The sequence below is a fragment of the Culex quinquefasciatus genome, chromosome 1, assembly GCF_015732765.1.
Source record: "Culex quinquefasciatus strain JHB chromosome 1, VPISU_Cqui_1.0_pri_paternal, whole genome shotgun sequence".
Classification (NCBI taxonomy): Eukaryota; Metazoa; Arthropoda; class Insecta; order Diptera; family Culicidae; genus Culex; species Culex quinquefasciatus.
Window position 1 is genome coordinate 18,413,393 of NC_051861.1, and position 24,781 is coordinate 18,438,173.

The following is a 24,781-nucleotide window of genomic DNA, read 5'->3' on the forward strand; positions in this document are numbered from 1 at the left end:
CTGTAATACCAAAAGAATACCAAATGTGGTGTTCGATCATTGACAAATTCTGCAATTTTGCAATATCAAAACAATACCTTAAATTGGTATGATACCACATTTTGCTCTTGCATAATCCTTAAGACAAATTTTAAAGGGTCCAGGAATACCAAAATTTGGTATTGATACCAGAGAAAGGTATTATTACGCATTTCCCTTGTTATTTACCCATGCTCGGGACATGGTAGCAGACGGTTGAGAATCGATGATCTTCTCACAGCAGACCACGTCACCCGGATAGGCAATGTTGACGCAGTTGGGATGCTTAATTTCTTTTTAGTTTACAAGACGTACCTCTTTAGTTCTATCTACAGTACTGGCAATGTTTAAACATACTTTGAAAATACCTCTTTCAAATTCTGTATCTGGCAACTCTTTATTCTGAAATGTTCAGTGAAATTTAGGGCTTAAATTCTGTATCATTTACAAAAAAATGTAAATTTGATTGTTCCAAGGCATACTAATAAGAATTCGACAATTATGTACATGTTTTTATATAAAAAAAAGAAGAGATTGACGTTATAACTGCCGGTCACTTTTTCTAGTACCGAACAAGTAGGGGGTTCCAAATCCGGGTACTCCCAGGTGCTACAGTTCAGACTTGATTATTCGAAGGCCTTGGAAAAATTTCACTTTGGATAATCGGAAACTTCGAATAATCAAATCACGATTTTTTTTTTCGTTTTCTGATTTTTGATTTTCGAGCTTAGGTATAACCCCTAAACTACACATCAAAAAAGGTAGTAATCCAGCTGCGTGTAAAAGGCCTGGGTGTAAAATGAATTTTGCATTATTTTATGAAATTTTATGTAATATTACACCCTGAAATATGTAGCCCATCATTATGGGAAACTTACTTGACCGAAATGTCAAGCTCATTTATTCGTTTATCCTTTCCATTCTTCATTGGTCTGATGACCGAGCGGGCTAAGGCGCCAGTCCTTACTGTTGCTGCTGGGTTTGAATCCCGTCGGTTGCCAACTTTTTTTTTTGTGTTTACAAAAATTGTACATGCAGTGTGTAATATATAGCGTCTTTTTTGACGAAGGTGATGTGCATGCTTTTGCATGCGATTTTTTACCATCGGATTTTTTGCTGTGTACGCTAAAATGATTTTTTTAAATTAATTTTTAAATCCAAGATGGCGGTTATGCAATATTGAAAAAATGCATTTTATATTTTAGAAAGGTCGTAGAACTCAAATTTAATGTTAAAAACAAGAAAATGATAAAAAAAAACATTTTTTTTGTTCGTGATTCGATTATCCGACGTCCCATAATCTGATAATCGAAATTTCGGATAATCGAGTCTGGACTGTACCCTCTGAAATCAAAGATTGTCCTACACTAGGCTAAATTCCAAATTTGAGCTAGTTCAGACGACGGGAACCCCTTTTATAACCCCTTGAAGATTGTATGGAGAAAGTCGTCAAAATGTATACACAGCAAATTTTGGATTGCCATTTCAGTAAAATAAATAACTGAATGCGGTTCAGTAATCATCACGTTTGCTGAAATTCGGTAATCAACAAAAAAATTGCTGAAAAATCAGTTACTGCATATCTGTCAAACTGAAATGTCACTTATGACTTTTTGTTTGGATGCTGCTCTTTCAAATGTGTTGTGTGTTTTTTATTTTGTCTTGTAATCTTAAGAAAAAAAGAAAGATTTAAAATTTCTGAAAATATTGTTTTCGAAAAAGATCGGAAAATTTCTCGAACGTTTCATATGTTAACATTGTAAATCGGACCATTAGTTGCTGAGATATCGACGTTAGAAAATGGTTTAAAAAAATGAAAAACTGCGACTATTTTCAAAAAAGTCACCTAAAAATGGTTTTAACTTGAAAACGGTGCCACTTATCAAAATTTCACTAAAGTACTTTTTGATTGCAAATTTTAATTTACATCGAAAAATGAAGTTGACATATTTTTGCGACCAATATTTCCATTTTTTTGAAAAAAAACAGTTTTGATTAAAAAAATCATAACTCGGTCAAAGATTTTTTGCACAACCTGGAAATTTCTGAAAAGTTGGCATTTGATATCCTCTAAGGGTAATTCTCTACCAACTCACACGAAATCGGGAAAAGTTGCCCCGACCCCTCTTCGATTTGCGTGAAACTTTGTCCTAAAGGGTAACTTTTGTCCCTGATCACGAATCCGAGGTCCGTTTTTTGATATCTCGTGACGGAGGGGCGGTACGACTCCTTCCATTTTGCATTTCCACATGCGAATAAAGAGGTGTTTTTCAATAATTTGCAGCCTGAAACGGTGATGAGATAGAAATTTGGTGTCAAAGGGACTTTTATGTAAAATTAGACGCCCGATTTGATGGCGTACTCAAAATTCCGAAAAAACGTATTTTTCATCGAAAAAAACACTAAAAAAGTTTTAAAAATTCTCCCATTTTCCGTTACTCGACTGTAAAAAATTTTGGAACATGTCATTTCATGGGAAATTTAATGATATTTTCGAATCTACATTGACCCAGAAGGGTCATTTTTTCATTTAAAACAACATTTTTTTTTTGTTTTTTATAACTTTGCAGGGATATTTTTTAGAGTGTAACAATGTTCTACAAAGTTGTAGAGCAGACAATTACAACAAATTTGATAGACATAAGGGGTTTGCTTATAAACATCACGAGTTATCGCGATTTTACGAAAAAAAGTTTTGAATAAAAAATAACCCGGCAAAGTTAGAAAAAACACGAAATTTTAAAATAAAGAATTTTGTTCCAGATGAAAAAATGACCCTTCTGGGTCAATGTAGATTCGAAAAGTACATTAAATTTCCCTTAAAATTACATGTTCTAAAATTTTTACAGTCAAGTAACGGAAAATGGGAGAATTTCTAAAACTTTTTTAGTGTTTTTTTCGATGAAAAATACGTTTTTTTTCGGATTTCTGAGTACGCCATCAAATCGGGCGTCTAATTTTACATAAAAGTCCCTCTGACACCAAATTTCTATCTCATCACAACTGCTGTGTGAGTTGGCGGAGAATTACCACTAAAACATATAAAAAATAGTGTTTTTTTTTTTTTTTTGCAAATAAAGCATTAGTGACAAAAAGTTAAATAAAAAAAAAACCAAAAAAAAAATTTACCGTGTAATTTTTTTTTCAGTATAGTCCTAATCTATACCTATAACTTTGCCCAAGACATCAAATCGATCAAAAAATTCCTTCAAAAGATACATATTTTTGAATTTTCATACATCGTTTTTGTATGGACAGCTGCCAAATTTGTATGGAAAATTATATGGACAAACTAATGATGCAAAATGGCTTCTTTGGGCATACCGAAGGCAACAAAAAAGTTTCAGTCGGATTAAAAAATACAAAAATTAAAATTCTAAAAAGGACCGGTTTCGTAGAGAATTTCTCAACAAGAAAATTGCTGAATATTCAGCAAAATAATTTGACGTTTCTATTGCTGAAATTTCAGTTGTATCGGCAACCATTTTACCGAAATTTCAGCAAATAATAAAGTGATAAATATCAGTTAACTAAGAATTCAGTGAAATCTAAATTACTGAATCGTTGACTAAAATTCCAGTAGATGAAAATTCAGTAAAACTTCACTGAATTTCAGCAAAAATTTGGTGTGTAGAGAGAAGCAACTGTTCCAGTTTATCACCAGCAGAGGGCACAATGACTGACCGATTCTAGCCCATTCTCGGGCGTAGGATTTTCATCCCCGGATTCGGACCACCCTAATTGGACAGCTTCCAAAATTGTATGGAGACTTGTAAGAACGAACTAACAATGCAATTTTTTTTGCCAGAGGCAACCAAACACTCAGATTTGATGTTAAAGGTATGGAAAGAAAAAAACACGAAACAATGTTTTGACCATGATTCGGTAAAAGATACTATATTTTCAATACAAAAATGGCTGCAATTTATACAAGTATGCTAGAAAATCATTCCAGGTCATCACCATCGCGTTCCGTTCTCATGTAGGCACACAAATTCTAAACATCGCACCAAGCGCAACCGACCCTAGTAGAATCAATTATCATCACCCGTATTTCACCGACATCGTCGTCACTGGCTATTCTGGCGGTGGCCCAACAATTGCTAGATAATGAGGCTGAAAATATGATTAATAATCCGTGGCGCTTCGTGAACGCCACTAAACTTCGTACTTGTACTCGGCGGTACAATAGCAGTTGTATAGCCGCTAGAACCCACAAATCACCGTTTGCCACGTAAAACCTGCAGCAAGGTGGACATCATGGAGAGAGAAAAAAATTATACCTATATATGAAACGAACGGCTGCACATGTCACCTCGACTTCAATGGAAAATTGTTTGGTTGTGCATTTGCGCGCGGGATAATTGCTCCCGTGATACTGTGTGTAATAAACAACAACACAGCAACGTATATTTAGTGCATCGCGGATCTCGGTTCTAAGCCTCACTTCCGGTGGACACGATCCGGATGTTGGCGGAATCCATCCGGCCATTGCGACAAACAACGCGCCCATCACTTCAGCCTAATCTGATGGGGGGCTACATTGAGTTCTAGGCTGGATGTTTCAAAACAAGGTTATTAATGATATTATCATCACACCTGGAAACATTGGAAACGAGCCTTTACGATTCTGAAGAAGAATCTCCAATATCAATGTAAAACAAATCATTGGTAGACGATCAAACAGCTGAGCAAGCTGTGCCAACGATTTGCACATCATTATTGAACAGCGACTGTTGGATCAGTTGACGTGGCCTACTTGGGTCTTGTATCACTACATAGTTGACTAGACCATTTTGTATCGTTCTGATTGAAAAAAAATATGATAAAATCATTGTTTCAAGCGGGTTTTTACGAACCAAATTTTATTTTGACATGGTAAGCATCAACAAAGACACTAACATTTACATCTCTTTTTCCCAAAAATAAATGTTTTGTGTTTGACCTCTCAAATCAGCCACTAGCATTTTCACAACAAAACACTTTTTATCTTTTATGTTAGAGTGAACTATCCAATCATAATTTGAATGATTAGTTCACTTCAGTTACTTAAATTAACCATGGAACTACTAGCTAGGTTGACAAGACATTGAAATAAAACACCTTTAACTGTTTGGTGCCTTCCTCTTCATTTACAAACTGACATTGGACCATTTGCATTGATTTGCTTGAAACCCACATTTTAGACCGTTTACCCCAATTTCTCTACGGAATCGGTCTTTTTCCTTTAATTTTATTTTTTTGTATTTTTTAATTTTATGTGAAAATTCAAAAATCTGTATCTTTTGAAGAATTTTTTTGATCGATTTGGTGTCTTTGGCAAAGTCGTAGGTATGGATATGGACTACACTGAAAAAAATAGTACACGGTAAAAAAAATTGGCGATTTTAAATTTCACTTTTAGTTACTAAAACTTGATTTGCAAAAAAAAAAACACTATTTTTTATTTTTTGATATGTTTTAGAGGACATCAAATGCCAACTTTTCAGAAATTTCCAGAAAGGGCAAAAAATCTTTGACCGAGTTATGATTTTTTGAATCAATACAGATTAAAAAAAAAATCGAAATATTGGTCGCAAAAATTTTTCAACTTAATTTTTCGATGTAAAATTGAATTTGCAATCAAAAAATACTTTAGTGTTTTTAGATAAAGTGCACCGTTTTCAAGTTATAGTCATTTTTAGATAACTTTTTTGAAAATAGTCGTAGTTTTTCATTTTTTTTTAATTTAAAAAAGTTTCAAAAATCTAGCTTAACATTTGAAAAGGTCGTATGAAAACTTTAAATGCTGTTTTGAAGGTCTCGGGACCAAAGAGCCTATGTCTAAAAATATTTTTATCGGATTCCTCGGAAAATTTCACATAACATATCAAAAAATGGTGAAGTTAGGTTTTCGATACTCTGAGATACGATTTTTTGAAAATAAAAACTGGATTTTTCGACGCGCCACGCGCAAAAATGGGAAAATGACGAAAACGGGAAAAAATCTGCTTTTTTCACTAAAACTGCGATAACTTGAAAATTTCAGCGATGACCTATAGATGTTATGGTACCAAAAGTTGCGTCTTTTAATTACGAAAATTACATGTATAGGTCATCGTTGAAATTTTAAAGTTATCGCAGTTTTAGTAAAAAAAAGTCAAACCCAGTTTTGATTTAAAAAAAAATCGTATCTCAGAGTATCGAAAACATAACTTCACCATTTTTTGATATGTTATGTGAAATTTTCTGAGGAATCCGATAAAAATATTTTCAGACATAGGGTCTTTGGTCCAGACACGGTCAAAACGCCATTTTAAGTTTTCATGCGACTTTTTCAAATGTTAAGCTAGATTTTTGAAACTTTTTACTATTTTTCTCAAATGGCCAAACTAATCACCTTTTTTTTTGCGTCTAGGACAGCTAAAATCGGATGAAATGGCGCGGAGATATGATTTTTTGAAAAAAGTGGTTTTTGCGAAAATCGACGAAAATTGCCATTTTTCGAACCACCCAAACACGGCGTTGGTTACCCTGATGGCCAAACAAAAAATTACGGGTCTAATTATTTCGGCCAAGGATCCCCCAGAAAAATTTTGAGCCCGATCGGAGAACTTTTTTTTTCGAATCATGCTGTTTTCGTGGGGAATTGCTATATTTTGCTTTTTTTTAACTTTGTTGATACGAACCTCAGTTGCTGAGATATTGCCATGCAAAGGTTAAAAAACAGGAAAATTGATGTTTTATAAGTCTCACCCAAACAACCCACCAATTTCTAATGTCGATATCTCAGCAACTAATGGTCCAATGTTGTTAAAATATGAAACATTCGTGCAATTTCCGATCTTTTCGAAAAAAATAGTTTCAAAAATTTAAAATCAAGACTAACATTTCAAACGGGCCAAACATTCAATAATACGCCCTTATTATTCCCCAAGCAAAACATTCTGACCCAGGACGGTACAGAAATTCTCAGCACGGAAAGTGAAAATTTCAAATTTCAGTCTAGAGACTCGCAATCGGGCTGTAGTGGACGAAATTGGATGCTTCAAATTGCAAGAGGTGGGTTTTTTTGTCCTCTATCTGACCACCACAAAATTTCCCCCCGAGGGGTTAAACCGGTTCCGGAACAATCCGGATTGTTTAACGGTATTGTTCCGAAACAATGTATATTTTGAACAAATATTATTGAAACTTGTTCAATAGAGACTCTTACAACATAAAATAGCAATTATATAAAAAATAGTTGTTTATTAACTAATGTTTTGATAAGTTTTACTTAAAAAAATAAATTCAAACCAATTTTTAATATAAACTAACTAAACAAAGTTATCAGAAGTTCAAAAAAAAACGAAGTTGACTTTATAGCTAGCGGCCACCATTGCACAGTGGTCCGAAACTGAAATCTAGCGTGACAAAATTGATAGCGGCCACACGTTAAGATTTAGAGCTTTGGTGTCTTCGGGACAAATGATCAGGGTCAATAGGGGCATCTTTTGGTATGGTGGCCATTAGGGTGGTCCAAATTTTAGGGTGGTTCAGAATTTTTATTTTGGCGGGATGACGAGATAGCGCTTTGGTGTCTTCAGAAAAGTTGTAGGGAACACCATTCTGAGCAATTTTGCTCAAGAGCACAAAGCTCTATCTTCAAACGGGAAGTTTCTAGAGCCATTTTTGTAATTTAGGTTGAAGTGTTTATGAAAAAATGAGTTTTTTGAATTTATCAACTCAGGCTTGTGTCGTAGCGAGTTGGTGTCTTCTAGACATTTGTAGAGCTTATCAAAATACACATTTATCTTTCAAGAGAGTAAAAATCGGACCTTTTAAACGAAAGTTATAGCCAAAATACGACAAAAAAGACGCCATTTTGAAATGTGAATAACTCGAAAAGGTGGTGGAGTTTGACCTCGCTCTTAAAAGCATCTGAAAGTAAACATTTTAGAGTACATTTGCTGAAAATATCTCGGGGGTCTTTTTTGTTTAACTTATTTAATCTCAATTTGAAAATGAGCATTTTTTAATCGTTTTTTGCCCATAACTTTTGATAGAATTGACCAAAATTCATTTTTCAAGAATAAAAATGTTCATTTTGACAAGCTCTACAATTGTCTAGAAGGGTTCAAAAATGTAAAAAATGATCTACTGCCGTTCTACGCATAATTGTCCCATGTCAGTTTTGGACGATTTTGACTTTATTACATTTTTAAGTTTAGTTTGATGTGTACTTTAAGAAAAACTAATAAAGTCTGGTACTTTGTTCGGAAACTCATTAAAAACAACACCAAGTCTGTTTGTCCCATCGTTAAAATTCTACACATAATTGTCCCACCAAGTATTTTCTTACACGGAATCATTAGTTTTACTAAGCATTATGTCTTGTTTACCTGTTGTATAGCAATAGAATCACAAATAAGGGAGATAAACTGCTAACTGGGGCGATTAGGGACACATAGGGCTAGTAGGAACTCACGGGACAAGTATGCGTAGAAACACAGAAATTGGTCGAAAAATTTCAATCGCGTTTTTCTCAGTTGCACTTTTTTGAACATGGGACAATTATGCGTAGAACGGCAGTCTAGTGGTTGTAAAAGAAGAAACAAGTTTTGGCTGAAATATTTCAGGAATCAACAAAATAATTAAATTTATTCCTGAAATATTTCAGCCAAAACTTGTTTCTTCTTTTACAACCACTAGATCATTTTTTACATTTTTGAACCCTTCTAGACAATTGTAGAGCTTGTCAAAATGAACATTTTTATTCTTGAAAAATGAATTTTGGTCAATTCTATCAAAAGTTATGGGCAAAAAACGATTAAAAAATGCTCATTTTCAAATTCGTTTTCGTTTTCGTTTTCGTTTTACGGAGCAAGGTGGGGGACGCGGCCTCAAGTCAGTCCAAGTCCGGTTTCTTGTGGAAAAAAGGGTAGTGGCCGAACTAGTATTGCATACCAAATGAACACCACCGGAAGATATAGGGGATCGGGAGGGGGGAGGTGAAAGAAAATTAGTGTTGATGTGAGTAGTAAGAACTTGGATGATTTGAGCAGTTACGGTAATCTAAGTTTAACACTGAATAAAGAAAATCTGAAATTGTGATTCAAAGTAAGAAGGCCCGGAATAAATTAAATTATTAGTTAATTAAATAAGAAAATGTAACTAATCGGAGATCTATACAAAAGAAACCTATGATGTATTCCAAATTTAAAGGAAATAAAAAATACTAGAGAAAAAAAGATGAAAACTAACTGCCGACCTGTCACGTCCGTCAATAGTCTTGTCGTACATTACAACTAGAAACAGATCTGCCAATGAAATGTTACACTTCGTTCAAATCAACTAATCATTTAAGTCCAATTCGAGCCTAACATTTCATTAGGGCACAAAACCAAAAAGTAAACATTCGGGATTATTCCACTATTCCACTCCATAGTACACTCCCTACATGCCCTCCAAGAATCAGATTGATAGCAAACAATTTCCTATTGAAAAAATCAAAAAAACAAAAGGGCACATAACAATGTTCACTCCAAACCAGAAAAAAAGTTCAATTGTGCCCTTTTCTTTTTTCGTTAGTTTTTCGTGGTTAAGGAACTTTCTATGTTATAAAGTGAACTTTTCATACATTCTTAACACTAATTCTCTTCAAAACAAAGTTTGGTTAACGTTTCACCAAGGGTTTCTGCAGAAAAAAAACTTCGTCGAAATACAATATTGAATACGGCCCGCGGCTGCTGTTCAGTACACTTTTGAAGAATTTTAATGTTTCACATACCTTATCTGCTCCATTCGATCATAAAACTTCACCAATTATCAAAATTTCCACTGAATTCCTCATTATTTCTAACTAAACAAAAGGGCCCATAAACATCATTCAAAACAACAATCCGGTGACAGCGCTTTAGTGCCCTTTTAGTTCTCTTCGAAATTGCATTTAGAAAGGGCCCATTATGAACAGCAGTTGGAAAGCTAAAAGGGCCTAATAACGAGATTTTTTAAAATTCGTGCTTTCCATTTCATTAGGGCACAAAACTTTTGTAAACAAGAGTGTATCCCGCTCACACCTTATGCAAACTGTCATTTGAGTGAAAGGGATACACTATTGTTTACAAAAGTTTTGTGCCCTTTTGAAATGTTAGGCTCCAATTATGAGTTTTATTGCGAAAATCAACATAAATTAAGAAGCAGTAAAGCAGAGTTGAGGATAATGGTGTGTTTTATCGAATCATCAGTAAAAATACCATCAGTCATGCTTATTTTTTAAATAGGAATTGAAACAAGTTGTCCATTTTTTGCAAGCGATTTTCTCGAATCGCGGTTTTTGCTTTTGTGCCCTAATGAAATGTTTGGCTCGAATTATTCATCTACGGAAAACTATCTAACTTTAATCAACAACCTAAACTAAACTGTCTGAAAGTAAATTTAATCTCAAATCCCCGAATGTTTTATTATAACGCCAAATAAGGTAAAGGATCTTGTTTTTAAACCAGTCTTGCCGCTTCCAAAAACCAATAAACATAAATGAACAGTTCAAAAGTTGAACACTAGTAATTAAGACGACTATTTCATGCCATTCATTTCATTAGGGCATAGAGCTTTGCAAACAAGAGTGCATCTCTATTATACCTTATGTAAACTGTCATTTGAGTGAAGGAGACACACTCCTGTTCACAAAACCCATGCGCCCTTTTGAAATGTTAGGCTCCATTTGATCGTCAAGGCTCCAGTAGACCCTCGATTCGCAACAATGGTCGATACAACCATAATCCGAAAACCGTTAGTTCAACAGATTAACGAATTTTGTCCGATATCATCGCACTATTGATTGACCGAGACTCTATGGAAATTTTGACATATCAAAATGCTACGTAATAATAAATTAATAAATTTCAATAAATTTCAAAATCTATTCTATCCTACAATGCCTAGAAGAGGCCTCTGTTTCTGTTGTGAGTAAGCGCTGGTTTCAGAGTTCATTTTTCAATTTAAAAGGGGTGGGAGACGACTAATTTGCTTCATGAACTCCTACTCGGCCTTGGGACCACCTCTTAAGACACTGATGGCTCCTAGCTAGGAATTAAACCTAGACACAGCGTCGAGGCCCGCTTCGCATGGCAAAAATGTTGGCTGGGGGGAAGTGATATTATCACGAAATTTTATTTTAAAGCCAACATTGCTAACGGCGTCGAGGTCCTTACTCATGCCCAAGGATTAAAAAATGCTCATTTTCAAATTGAGATTAAATAAATTAAACAAAAAAGACTCCCGAGATATTCTCAGCAAATGTACTCTAAAATGTGTACTTTCAGATGCTTCTAAGAGCGAGGTCAAACTCCACCACCTTTTCGAGTTATTCACATTTCAAAATGGCGCCTTTTTCGTCGTATTTTGGCTATAACTTTCGTTTTAAAGGTCCGATTTTTACTCTCTTGGAAGATAAATGTGTATTTTAATAAGTTCTACAAATGTCTAGAAGACACCAACTCGCTACGACACAAGCCTGAGTTGATAAATTCAAAAAACTCATTTTTTCATAAACACTTCAACCTAAATTACAAAAATGGCTAGAGAAACTTCCCGTTCGAAGATAGAGCTCTGTGCTCTTGAGCAAAGTTGCTCAGAATGGTGTTCCCTACAACTTTTTTGAAGACACCAAAGCGCTATCTCGTCATCCCGCCAAAATAAAAATTCTGAACCACCCTAAAATTTGGACCACCCTAATGGCCACCATACCAAAAGATGCCCCTATTGACCCTGATCATTTGTCCCGAAGACACCAAAGCTCTAAATCTTAACGTGTGGCCGCTATCAATTTTGTCACGCTAGATTTCGGTTTCGGACCACTGTGCATTGGCCTGTACAAGCCTCACCGGTCTGTCTGAAAGATTGTCTTTTACGTTTCACAAATTTAAATAAGAAATCTGTTTTAATTTATAAAAAGTATTCCCTGAATGCTTATTTCGGAATTCTGATGGTTGAATAAAAAAAAGCGATCTTTCCAATCCCTTACCTCTTGGTCCTGCGTCGCACAAAGTCCCGTTAGCTGTCCGATCTGATCTTTGGCCTGTTCCAGCTCCTTTATGGGATTGAATCGTCTACCCTCGACATCTTCCTCGGTTTCCTCTTCCACGATTCCCTCGGCCAGCACTTCCTGGGCAAAGCTAGTAATTTGGCCCTTAACTTTGTTCAAACTATCGTTCAGCTTGAGCCACGACATTTTGCTGCGACGAATTTAGATTTTTTTTCCAACCCTCTGCCTTTTCCAGGCCAAAAAATATATTTTCACTTGACACTTTCACCGGAACACCACTTAAATACCACCGAACAGTTTATTTTTCACATCACTGAACACGAAAAGTTGCCTAATTTCACAGAATATTGCGAATATAAAGGCGAAATCCCGAATATCTGGCCGAAACTTTTATTCCGGATTGAATTTGTACACGTAAATCAAAACAAAAACATCACTGTTTTTGCACAATTTTGACATTTCCAGCGATGCTGTCAGCTATCGTTGCGGTAACTGCCAGTTTTTGTGCACTGTTATTTGGAGTAATACAACTTCATTTTTTCAACACGCAGAAAAAAGTTTTGTAGAATCAGCCTGAACGAGGTTTGAATCAACAAAATTTTTGTTGAATATAATCAACGCCGATTTTGCGTTGAAACAAACCTTGATTTTCTCGATTCAACAAAAGTCTTTTGTTGTTTTGAAAAAGCTGCTTTGACGTTTAGCGTTGATTCAACAAAAATTATGATTTTCAAATCAACAAAACGTTTTGTTGATTCAAATATGCCTTATTTTTCTGCGTGAAGCTAAACATTCACGTTCATTCATATCTGGAGTAATTTTTAAAGGTAAAAAAAACAAGGCCCTGACTCAAGGCGGTTTCAAAAACTCCAAAAAAGCAAAAATGGAATATTTGTTTATTGGACCTTTAAAAAACTGTAGATATTAACATCAGTGAATGTTTATTTAAATTTAACAAGAGCAGTAAACACTGGTAGTTAACAAATCCAAATGGCCCAACTACATTGTTTTACTTGAATTATTGATTAGTTAGATCCACAAAGTTAAACCGAGCTTTCTGCACCCCTAACAATTTGTCTAAAAAGTGCGAAAACGACCTCAGCAAATCATGACTTTTGTTTACAGTGCAAAGAATTTAACAGTTTTTTAACTCTTTTTTTTACTTCTCCATGCTGCAGCAAACTTGAGCTCTCTCTGATTTTTGATTGTTCAAATGTAAAGATCTCAATAAAGCTTTATGACGATTTGCGTACGCACACTTAGCTGACAAAATTTAATCTCACTTCATTTTCGTGTACGTAGAAAACTCTATTTTGTTCCTGAAAGTTTCTCAGCAAGTGCAGCTGCGCATCTGTCAAATCGTCTGTTTGACAATCGCTGATCGCTGAGGGTGAGTGAGAAGGAAGATAGGAAAGTGCGGTCATGTTTGGATTCGGGGTGGCACGTCAGTTCGTCAGTGATGTCATGTTATCAACTTTTCGCAACTGACAGCATTTCCGTTTACCGAAATTCAAAAAAGTTGCACAAACAAATATCAGCGTGCATTCAAGAACTGTCATCTGAGCCCGGCGCCAGCGATTCGACAACACGCGTGTCTCTGCAGTAACGTAAACAAACACGGATTGCCCTCGAATTTCAGCGCAACTGACCAGGCCAAAATGCTCACGAACCGAGTGTTTATGAAGAAAACCCGAAAGGGTAAGTTTAACTTCAAACTGGTGACCGTTTTATTGTATTTTTTTTCTTTAATTTTAGGCGGAATAATCAAAGTGGTTCGCGAACACTATCTCCGGGATGACATCGCGTGCGGCATCGGTTCCTGCGGGTTGTGCTCCACGTCGGAGGGCCGAACGCTGCTGGACGAGGCACCTCAACCGGGCAGCACCGCCTTTACGGCGCCACACTATTTGATGCTGGACACGAACATCATTCTGTATCAGATCGATTTCCTCGAGTCGGAAGCAATCCGAAACGTGATCGTGCTGAGCACGGTCTTGGACGAGGTGCGGCACAGGAGTCCGGTGATTTTCAAGCGGTTGAGGAAGATTCTGGCGGATCCGGGAAGGAAGTTTTTCACCTTTGTGAACGAGCACCATCGGGACACGTATTTGAGCAAAGGCGTTGGGGAGTCGGCGAACGATCGGAACGACCGAATGATTCGGAGAGCGGCCGCGTGGTACGGGAAGCACATGCTGGAGGACAACCCGAAGTGTAAGGTGAAGGTGGTGGTGCTGTCCGACGATGCGGAGAATCGAGCCAAGGCGAAGAAGGACGGATTGCTGGTTTCATCGGTGGCGGATTACGTCGGTTCGTTGAGTGGACATCCGGAACTGCGGGACAAGGTGTTTAATGCGGAAAAGTGGCAAGATGAGTCGAGGATTATCTTTCCGGCGCATCTGACTGCGTCGCAGATTCACGAGGGGATTAAGAAGGGAGACTTTCTTCAGGGAAGCTTCTTCGCTTCGAGGGACAACTTTTTGGAGGGAAACGTACGGGTTGAGGCGTATGAAGAGCCAGTTTTGATTCAGGGAAGGTTGAACTTGAACCGTGCCGTTGATGGAGACGTTGTGGCGGTTCGAATGCTGCCGAAGAGTGAGTGGAAATGTCCCAGCAAGGTGGTACTGGTTGATGAGCAGAACGTGGATGATGACGCTGCCATGGAAGTAGCCGATCCGGAGTTTGAGGAAGATTCCGGTGAGGAGAAGACTCCGACGGCCGCGGTTGTTGGTATTATCAAGCGCAAATGGCGCCAGTATTGTGGCATTTTGGCAGCGAATCCGTTGGCGCAATCGACGCGGCATTTGTTCGTTCCTTCGGATAGGAATGTGCCGAGAATCCGGATTGAAACGCGCCAATCGGCGACGCTCATTTCGCAACGAATTGTAGTGGCGATTGACTACTGGCCAAGGCATTCCAAGTATCCGATTGGACATTTTGTGCGTGCGTTGGGTGGAATCGGTGAGAAGGACACCGAGAACGAGGTGATTTTGTTGGAGCACGACGTTCCACACGGAAGTTTCTCCGAGGAGATCAAGAGTCAGCTGCCGAAACTGCCTTGGACCGTTGAACCTGAGGAGTACAAGAAGCGAGTTGATTTGCGGGACATAACAATCTGCTCGGTCGATCCGCCCGGTTGTACCGATATTGACGACGCGTTGCATGCGCGGAGATTGGCCAATGGAAACATCGAAGTTGGTGTTCACATTGCGGACGTGACACATTTCATCAAACCTGGAACTCCGCTGGACAAGGAAGCATCCCTGCGAGCTACCACGGTCTACCTGGTTGATAAGCGAATCGACATGGTTCCTGACGTGTTGAGTTCTAATCTGTGCTCGCTTCGTGGTGGTGAAGAACGACTTGCCTTTTCGTGCATTTGGGAGTTGGACGACGAAGCCAACATCCAAAATACGCGCTTCCACAAGTCGGTCATCCAGTCGAAGGCCGCCTTGACGTACCAAGAAGCTCAGCTTATCATCGACGATCCATCGCAGACAAACGAAACCGCACAATCCCTCAGGATGCTGAACACTCTCGCTAAAATCTTGAAACGTCGCCGTATCGACAACGGTGCCCTCGTGTTGGCCTCGCCAGAAATCCGCTTCAACATTGACAGCGAAACGCACGATCCGATCGACGTGGTCGCGAAGAAACTCATGGACACCAACTCGATGGTGGAAGAATTCATGTTGCTTGCAAACGTTTCCGTGGCCGAAAAGATCCACCAAGAGTTCCCCGAGTACGCCCTGCTCCGAAGACATCCCTGTCCACCGGAGGCCAACTTTGAACCGCTCAAAAGCCGCGTCCTATCAAGGCTTCGAAATCATCACCGACAGTGGCAAGCAGCTCGCAACCAGCCTGGATGAAGCTGTTAAACCGGACAACCCTTACTTCAACACCCTGCTCCGTATCCTTACCACCCGTTGCATGATGCAGGCCGTTTACTTCATCAGTGGAACCATCCAACAAGCGGAATACTTCCACTACGGTCTCGCCTCCCCAATCTACACCCATTTCACCTCGCCGATCCGTCGTTACGCGGACGTCATCGTGCATCGTCTGCTCGCGGCCTGCATCGGCGCGGATGCCACATACTCCGCCCTCCTGGACAAACAAAGCACCTCTCAGCTGTGCAACAACCTCAACTATCGCAACCGGATGGCGCAGTACGCGGGCCGAGCCTCGGTCGCCCTGCACACCCATCTGTTCTTCCGCGATCGCACCGAAGACGAGGAGGGTTACATTCTGTTTGTCAAGAAGAACGCCATCCAGGTCATCATTCCCAAGTACGGCCTCGAGGGCACCATCTACGTGGCCGGCCGGAACCAGGAGACGCTGAAAAACAAACCCACCTTCGTGTACAACGAAGAAACTCAAACGCAAAGCTGTGGCTCGGTTGAGTTCCACGCGTTTGACAAGATCGTTGTACGGTTGAGCCTAGATTCCACGAACGTGCAACACCAGCGGTTGGTGTTTGAGCTGGTGCAGCCGTACATTGAAGGATTCAGCGTGGAGGCGCTGGGCAAGGATGGCGGAGAGGACAAGGCGGTGGCCAAGAGGAAGAGTGGTGGCGCCGACGTGGAACATCAGGAGAAAAGTGCCAAAAAGAGCAAGAAAGGTGATTGAACAAAAACAATTAAACGAGTTATTTTGTTTTAATCATTGATAATCTCTTTCAGATGGCAAAGGAAAAAAGAAGTAAAATGGATGAACAACTATCAAAAACATGATTTTTTGTGCTTGGATGGACGGAATCCAAGAACGTTAGTTTTTAATTAATAAAAATAATCAAATAAGTGAAATAGTAACTTATTGGCACAAATTGCTATAAATTATCACATGAAGGCATATCTAGCAAGAGATTTGGATTTTATTTGAAATATCATCATTTTCTTCATGTATTTCATTTTGAAAATTACCGAAAGAATTCTTGGTTGTAAAGAGTTGAACAGAATCAGCGATGGAATTATCTTCATCAAAAGAAAATCTTTGGACGTTCATCAAGAGAAAAAATCCGAAGGGAGCTTGGCTCTCCTCTCTCACCCATGAAAGATCGGTTAGAAGAATCTAAAAAATCATCATCTTGATTATTCGGCAAAAAATCTTTTTCACTACTACACTTGTTGTCACATTTTTAGATGAGCAATGTGTGTAAACAAAGTAATATAAATATTATTAAGTGGTGCTGACAAGGAAATTCACAAAATTCATCAGCAGATTGATTTTCTTGGAGAATTTTGGGAGCGATTTTCTTTTGCGTGATTAGCCTCCTCTCTCTTTCGCGGGTGAAGTAAGTTCGCAAGCGAAAATGTTTTTTTTTGCGATTATTTCATCCCTGAACAGAATAAAACATAAACTAATAATAAATTCTTAAGTTCTAGTTCTAGTCTAGTTTTTTAATACCCCTGACTCAAGGCGGTTTTAAAAATACCCAAAAAGCAAAAACTGAAATTTTGGTTTATTGAACCCTTTTAAAATCTCCAGAGTTTTTTTTTTTTAATGGTCCAATAAATCAAATTTTTAGTTTTTGCTTTTGGGTGTTTTACCCTGACTCAAGGCGGTTTCAAAAAAACCCAAAACGCAAAAACGGGAAATTTGGTTTATTGGACCTTTACAAAAAAAAAACTCCAGATATCTAGAGTTTTTAAGGTCATATAAAATCATATCATAAAAAAAAAACCTAGAATAAGAAAAATAATAATAATAATTATTTATTAACAGGTTAAAAGTCACCCATTATCTTTAAACGTGCACAAAAAAAGCGTTCAAACCCCCTTCTATAGAGAAATGTCAAAGTCAACCACACTGACAGCATCGAAAAGGTTTAAACGCACTCGTTTGTTTTCGTGGGTGGCAGGAGCGCGTTGTCATTTAAATCGTGGAATAAGTTATCATAATATCTCACTGTGTGATCTGCTTTCTTGTTATCATTTTTAATTTTAGTTGTATGAGCCTTTTAAAATTTAATTTAGTGCAGAAAGTTAACAGTTTTCCATATCAAAACAATGCTTGAAGCTGCAAATGCAATAAATTATGCACAGCAAAGGTTTCTCGCTTTTTCAGATACGACCGTTCCAAAACCTAGTCCAGAATCAGCCAGCGAAAAAAAATCCTTCCCGAGACGTTTGCTGCTTTGTCGTCATGGCAACTAAAAGGTGAAAAACGAATAACAAAATAAAATCGAGAGACAAGGCCTGCTGGGATATATCGCGATCTGCGCCACGGCCCTCCGAAAAAGGGCCTTATCGCAGTGGGAAACCCGGAACCAACGACGTTGTCGCCGTGTGGACCGGTCCCGGCAATCCGTTTCGACGCGCCGTTCTCCGGTTGAAAATTGTGCAATATGCGGACGGACCAGATTTCGCGAGTGGTTTTGTGGTACTACGGCATTGTGCAATAAAGGATACTCCAGGCTCTGGGAGGGTGCGTTGCAACTCGTGTTTAGCTCCGGGAACGTCGGGAAAGCAATCCGGTCGCGGACCTGGGAGGTGTTTTAAAAGTGATTCGCTGGTGAAGGCAATGTCCCCCTTCTTTGTGAATTTGTGTTTATGTTTGTGAAGAGGGCAAACCTAGTGTTCCTAACTGTTTTGTGTTTATTCTGGAATTTGAACGGTGGAACCGGAACCGTGAACGGTTAGTCGACGGAATGGATTAAGAAGCCGCAGAAAAGGCGTCTAGACGGAACGCCGTTGAAAGGTAGGTCCAGCTAAAATTAACATTTCCATTATGAATATTAGTGTCACACGTCGGGTAGATTCCAAACAACAACAAAAAGTCAAGCAAAACAATGTGAATAGGCCAATGTGAGTTTGTAATCAAAGAGTGTGCCCTGCTCACGTCAGTGGTTGTTTACATTAGGGGTGAGCAGGATACCTTCATTGTTTACAAATAGGGTATTTGTCCCTATTTTGGGCCCAGTACTAAATTTGGGTCTACCAAACTTAATTCAACGAAATTGTGCATTTCACCAAATCTGGCAGGAATCTGCCACACGAGAAAGAATCGTGCTGTCATTAGGTCTATTCCCGTACTGCAGAATTCTGTAATTCTGCATGAAATTGGCAGCAGAGCGTTCCCGTACTTTTCTGCAACAAAAGTAACTTTTCCCTCAGGCAGAACTTCTGCAATGAGAGAGGTAGAAGTTGCAGCAAAACCGTTCCCGTACTTTTCTGCAAGCTCTCAAAAGTAACTGCAAATTTGTGAGTAGTCTTTTTGAAGGGACGTTTGTATATTTGGAATTGATGGTTTTTGGGGTATTTTTTAAATGCCTGGTTTTATTATTTTTTTAGTGTTAATAGTTTAACCTGATCAAAAGTTGTTAAGTAAATCCAGTATTACAGCACGGCTAATAACTCAACAAACAATTTGTATCATAAAAACAAATTGTTTTTAAAAACTATTAAAAGACACATTGCTTTTGAGTTGAATAAATTTCAAATAAGTATTTGTTTGAGGATTGATTTTAAATCTTCAATTGTTTTTGAACAGACTAAATATGTGTGTTAAAATAATAGGTAAATTTAATTGGAAAATAATAAATTGTACCTGTGACGGTGCTACCGATTTGTATTCTTATATGAACCAAAATATTAAATGTATTTTGTTGAACTTTCAATGAAGGAATCATAAAAAAGTATTAGACTATACCAAACAAATAATAAATATAATTGATTATATAATTGATGCCCATAAATTTATTGCTGAAACATGTGTTACTTGTTTACAGTTTATACATCATATTTTGTATTATTTAAAATCTATATAAATTTGTTATTAAAAATAATACGGTTAAATTCTTAAATGCCGCCATCTTGCATCATAAAAATACACATATTTTGGAGTCATATTCTAGGTTAGTCGGATAATAGAGTTCAAACTGTTCTATTTTTTTACAATTGAAACTCAATTATAATATTTATTTTTATTTACAAAATTTTTAAATTTTACTTTTTTCAAATTTTTTATTTTTTTTAAACATTTCGAATTACTATCCTAGTTTCTAAATTTATGTGTTTCCATATTTTTGAGTTTGTGATTCATTTACTTTCTAATATTTTTCAATTTTGCTGCATCACCGTTGTTCTTCCATGCGACACTCATAATTTTGTTATGTTATGTTGTTATGTTATGTTATGCCCTAAATAAAAAAAACCTTCAAATGCTCTGCTATCAAAACATGTATTTATGATCTCTTCTATATTAAACCTTTGTTTGTCATTTTTTAACTATATTTTTAAACGTACCTGCCACTCTCATTTCTAATTGAATTGTTTGTAATGTAAAATTTATACCTAAGCATAAGCATCTTTTAAATAAAATGTTGAGTTGCATAAAAAAAAAATAGTCACCGTTCTAGAGGTAAACGTCTTCCAATTAAAATTTTTGTCAATCCCGTTTTTTAAATAATTAAAAAGAAACGTTAATACCCAATTTGAGTAAATCCACTCAACTGTGTACAATATTGCAGAAAAAGTACTGGAACGCGCTACCCAGGCAAAAGTTTTGCGGCTTCTCTCCTTGCAGAACTTCTGCAAAAGAGAGAGATGAAGAGAGCGAGCTGAAAAGTACGGGAACGTGCTGCAAAAAAGTGACTTATGCTGGCTGCAGAATTCTGCAGAAGCTGCAGAAATTCTGCAATTCTGCAGGTACGGGAATAGACCTATTATCTTCATTTTGGTGTGCAAGAATAATTCACTTTTTCATCTTAAATTAGAAATAATGCAATAAATCCCTGGGCTTTGTCATAATGAGTATCATTTTTACACATGGACACCATGAATAAAACGCTCAACCAAACCACATGGACACCACTTCATGCTACGAGAACCCACTTTGACGCAGTCTCAGGGCTTAATCGATGGCCGGTAAGCTGTCATCGAGAACAAGGAGCTTCTCCGATAGTGGAAATATCACATTTCTACAATGAACCGCTACATATGTGATTTTTCCCTATCTTAATGTGGGTGTCAGGTATGGATGAGGGTTTTTAAAGATTTGGTTTTTGTAGAATTTAAGATTATGATATCAACTTTCTATACTTCGCATTAGTTAGGGTAGAGTACCCAGTTTTCGCCCTGCTCCAGTTTTCGCCCACCTACTGGATTCAATCTGTATTTAGCAAACTTATACCATTTTTTGGTTGAATTTATTATGCAGGTTCACATATTCATTCATTTCTAGTACTTATTGAAACTTTCCTGATGAATTTCTATTGTTTATTTAGTTTTTATAAGATTTTCAAAAAATGCCTTACTGCAGCCGCCATATTTTTTGTCAATTTAGCCTACAGCGGGTAATAATGTTTATGAAGGAAAACAACTCATTTTGCAAAAAAAAAAAAACAATGTAAATGAATAATTCATTAGTTCACTGTATGTCTGAATTTCATGAACATCTAGTGATTTACCTGTTTTAAACGTTTACCAAAGGTTATTTAAAAAAAAAAAATGAAGTGCGCGATTTCTGGGGTCATGAAAAAACATGCGATCCAATTTTCGTCCAGGGCGAAATCTAGTATTGTGTTTTAAGATTTTATCTAGAACCAGTTTTCGTTTACCATAAAAACTTATCTAATCGCAGCGAAATGCGCTTGAAAATATATTTGGAACATTTTAGATTATTTTTTAAGGATAAATAATCATTTTTATTCCTTTCACTCATAAGGGGGTTTTGGTATAAACATCAGTTTAAAAATTAACCTAAGCTAAGATATTGGACACCTAGTTCAAATGTAGTAAAAATTTACTGGTACAGAGGAGAAATTAAGCAGAGGATGGAAAAGTAGTTACACATGTGCTTTAAGAGGTACCTCGAAGTTTTATATTGAGTCAATTCGGGAGCGAATGACCTATAGGGTTAAAGCTCTTCTAACAAAATCAACAACAACATGGAGCTAATTGTAACTGTGTGCCCTTATATTGGGTAAATCGGGACACATGAGTTCTATCACAAATTTTGATTTAGTCATATTTTTTTAGTGAGAGTGAGAACATGTTTTGGTTTTAGTTAGTATATACAAAGAACCTCAACATTAGTAACATATCTGTAAATGAAAACTCCTAGGGTTTTTTGAATTTCAATTGAAATTGAGCTTCGGGAACATGTTGTGTATCAATAGGAGACCATATTTGCTTAGCTTTGTGTCATAATTTTATTGGATTTCTTGATTTATGTCGTAGGCGAAAACTGGTTCCAAGGGTGTGCGAAAGTTGGATTTAGGGGGGCAAAAATAGGCTCTTCAGATCACTTTATTAAAACGCAAAATTTTATCAAAAATGAACATGTAAATTATAAAAACCTTGTGGAAACTTAAAATCAAAAAGTTTATCATCGTTCTACAACAAATAGAACCAAAAACCATAAATTTTCATTAAATTCTCATCAAATTTCCTAGATTGCCACTATAAAGTGGGCGATTTCTGGGTCCTCTACCCTAAGTGACAAAATCAGTAATTCTATTTTCATTCTAGTAGCATACAGTCATCCCACATATTCGGAACGGTTTCCAGATCGGCCAATGTTCAAAAAATCATAGCAAATCGATAATTGAACTTAATGCTTCGCTTTTACCTTCATTTGAAAGCTTTTCTTGCGATCTTTCGAATGCTGTATCGAACATCTGCAAATTTTAACTTTTATATGAAGTTTTTGAAGAATTAATTTGACCCTTGAAATCCACAAATTCGGAACACTTTTTTCTTACGAATGTAAACAAACTTTGGATCTCTCCAGGAGTACATATTTATTAACAAATAATGACTTCTCACACTAAAAACCAATGAAACTCAAGCTTAGTGATGTTTTATACATGTTTTGATAACATTTGTTGTGAAAATATTAGTTAAATGCAGGTGTTCCACAATTGTGGAAGGCACAATAACATCCCACATTTATGAAACAGGCCATTTTGAGGCAGTGTTTTGCTGCTCTAGACAAAATAGTCTTGAAATGAAGTTTTTTGTTCAGAAAGTACTACTTTTACTAGTGAAATAGCAAGATGATGTCCAAATGAAGGTTCTAAAAATAGTAAGGTCGACAGAAAAGCTACTTTTGGCATGCTATTGACAAATTATCATAAAAGTGTTCCGAATATGTGGGATGACTGTACAAACCATTCTGATTTGTCAAAATTTCCATATAATCTCGATCAATCAATAGTGAAATGATATCGGACTAAATTCGTTGATCTGTTGAACTAACGGTTGTCGGATTATGATTGTATCGACCATTGTTGCGAATCGAGGATCTACTGGAATTCTGACGATCAAATGGTCGTCTCTTTTTCAATTCACGATTTGTTAAATATGAACTGTTAATCTATTTTTATAGTTTTTTAAAGAAGGTTTTTTTTTAATTTTTGATTTTAATTAAAATTTCGGGGATTGGAGATAAGAGTAGCTTTTGAATAGGTATTTTTAAATCTTGTATTCAATTCTAGTAAGGTAGTTATCCGCAAATGAATATGTGGACTTATATGAATAATTGAACATTTTGAACTTACGAATAAACCACATTTATACTGACGGACGTGACAGGACGAGGGCCCAGTTTAGAGGTTTCGACATCAACAATGTGCGGCTAGATCACCCTAAAAAAATCCTAAAAAAAATTTTGGATTTGACATCATATGCTAGGGTACGTTATCCATTAGTGGACCCCTTTCCTATAGTGGACCCTCTGAAGTGTTTTTGATGAAAAATTCAATAAAATCACAATTTCAAGCGTGTTGTTGTCTACAAATCTTTTATTTGGCATGTTCAGCATCATTTAAAACAATGTTGACTGACATTGAATTATCCTTTTTACCAAAATAAGTGTTTTGAGTTCGACATCTGAAATCAGCCATGGCCACTAGCATTTTCACAACAAAACTGCATTTATATTTTATGATTGAATTAACCATCCAATCATTTTTTGACTGATTATTTAACTTCAGCAAGTCGAAATAATGTAAGTTAAAGGATATTTACTAAAATAAAGCGAAGAAATGCAATTTTCTAGCAAAAATTATGGGGGTCCAATATAGGACAACGAAAATCCAAACTTTTCCAAAAGTGGACCCCTGTTAATTAAACCTTCAAAAATGATGAAAACTGTGTATTCAAGCAAAAGTTTCTCTAAAACATACAATAAATGCTTGTTGTTATCAACCTAAACGCATATTTTTTCAATTATGAGTATAAATCTAGCTGTTTTCATGTTAATAGTACCAAAAAAGCTGAAGCCGTAAGAATTTATAATTAATCAAAACTATAGTTAATTGTACTTAACTGAAGCATCATGATTGCAGTTTGAAATGATATTTTATAATAATTAATCAATAAAAAAAACATTTTTTTAAATAAACATGCGTGGTTTTATCAGCAACTGTAAATAAATCTATTGTTTAGGTTCGGTCAACTATTTATGTAATTAATATGGAAAAATTTGCATCAAGATTACTTTTTTTATTATTTTTATGTTTGCAGTGGTTTTTGAATCGTTATCTCTGATCTTTTTCGGAAAGAAATGTGTTTAAATATCTGTAAGGTTTTTTTGTTGTTTATAGCCAAATTTGTTAACAAAACATATTTGTTTATGATGAAAAGTGAGCAAAATCCATCTTTTATTCAGTAAATCTATCATTAGACCTACACCATGCATCAAAACATCAAATATCGGTTAAATTTGATATAAAAATAACAGTTTGCCTATAGTGGACCCGGGTCCACAATCGGATTATGGACCCGGGTCCACTATAGGAAAAGGGGGTCCATA

At 36.7% G+C, this 24,781-nt stretch overlaps 3 protein-coding genes across 6 annotated transcripts in view; 2 read left to right on the forward strand and 1 right to left on the reverse strand.

Moving 5' to 3' along the window:
• Positions 1–12,463, reverse strand: part of LOC6035406 (thyroid receptor-interacting protein 11) — a 67,900-nt gene extending 55,437 nt beyond the window's left edge. The window contains 1 exon segment of the mRNA XM_038249915.1: positions 12,005–12,463. Coding sequence (XP_038105843.1) covers positions 12,005–12,211 — 207 coding nt within the window. The 5' untranslated portion in view covers positions 12,212–12,463.
• Positions 12,464–13,577: 1,114 nt separating this feature from the next.
• Positions 13,578–16,833, forward strand: LOC6035404 (exosome complex exonuclease RRP44). The gene is given in 4 exon segments (XM_001845546.2): positions 13,578–13,723; positions 13,781–15,818; positions 15,820–16,643; positions 16,705–16,833. Coding segments are annotated over 4 exon segments (2,925 nt in total). The 5' UTR covers positions 13,578–13,683; the 3' UTR covers positions 16,728–16,833.
• A 1,270-nt stretch (positions 16,834–18,103) lies between these two features.
• Positions 18,104–24,781, forward strand: part of LOC6035402 (DNA-binding protein RFX2) — a 73,384-nt gene continuing 66,706 nt past the window's right edge. For 3 of the 4 annotated variants that reach the window (XM_038258498.1, XM_038258507.1, XM_038258511.1), the window contains exon 1: positions 18,104–18,721. The gene's annotated coding sequence lies outside the window, so the exon portion shown is untranslated. The remainder of the gene's footprint in view (positions 18,722–24,781) is intronic. The other variant, XM_038258503.1, reaches the window with a different exon arrangement.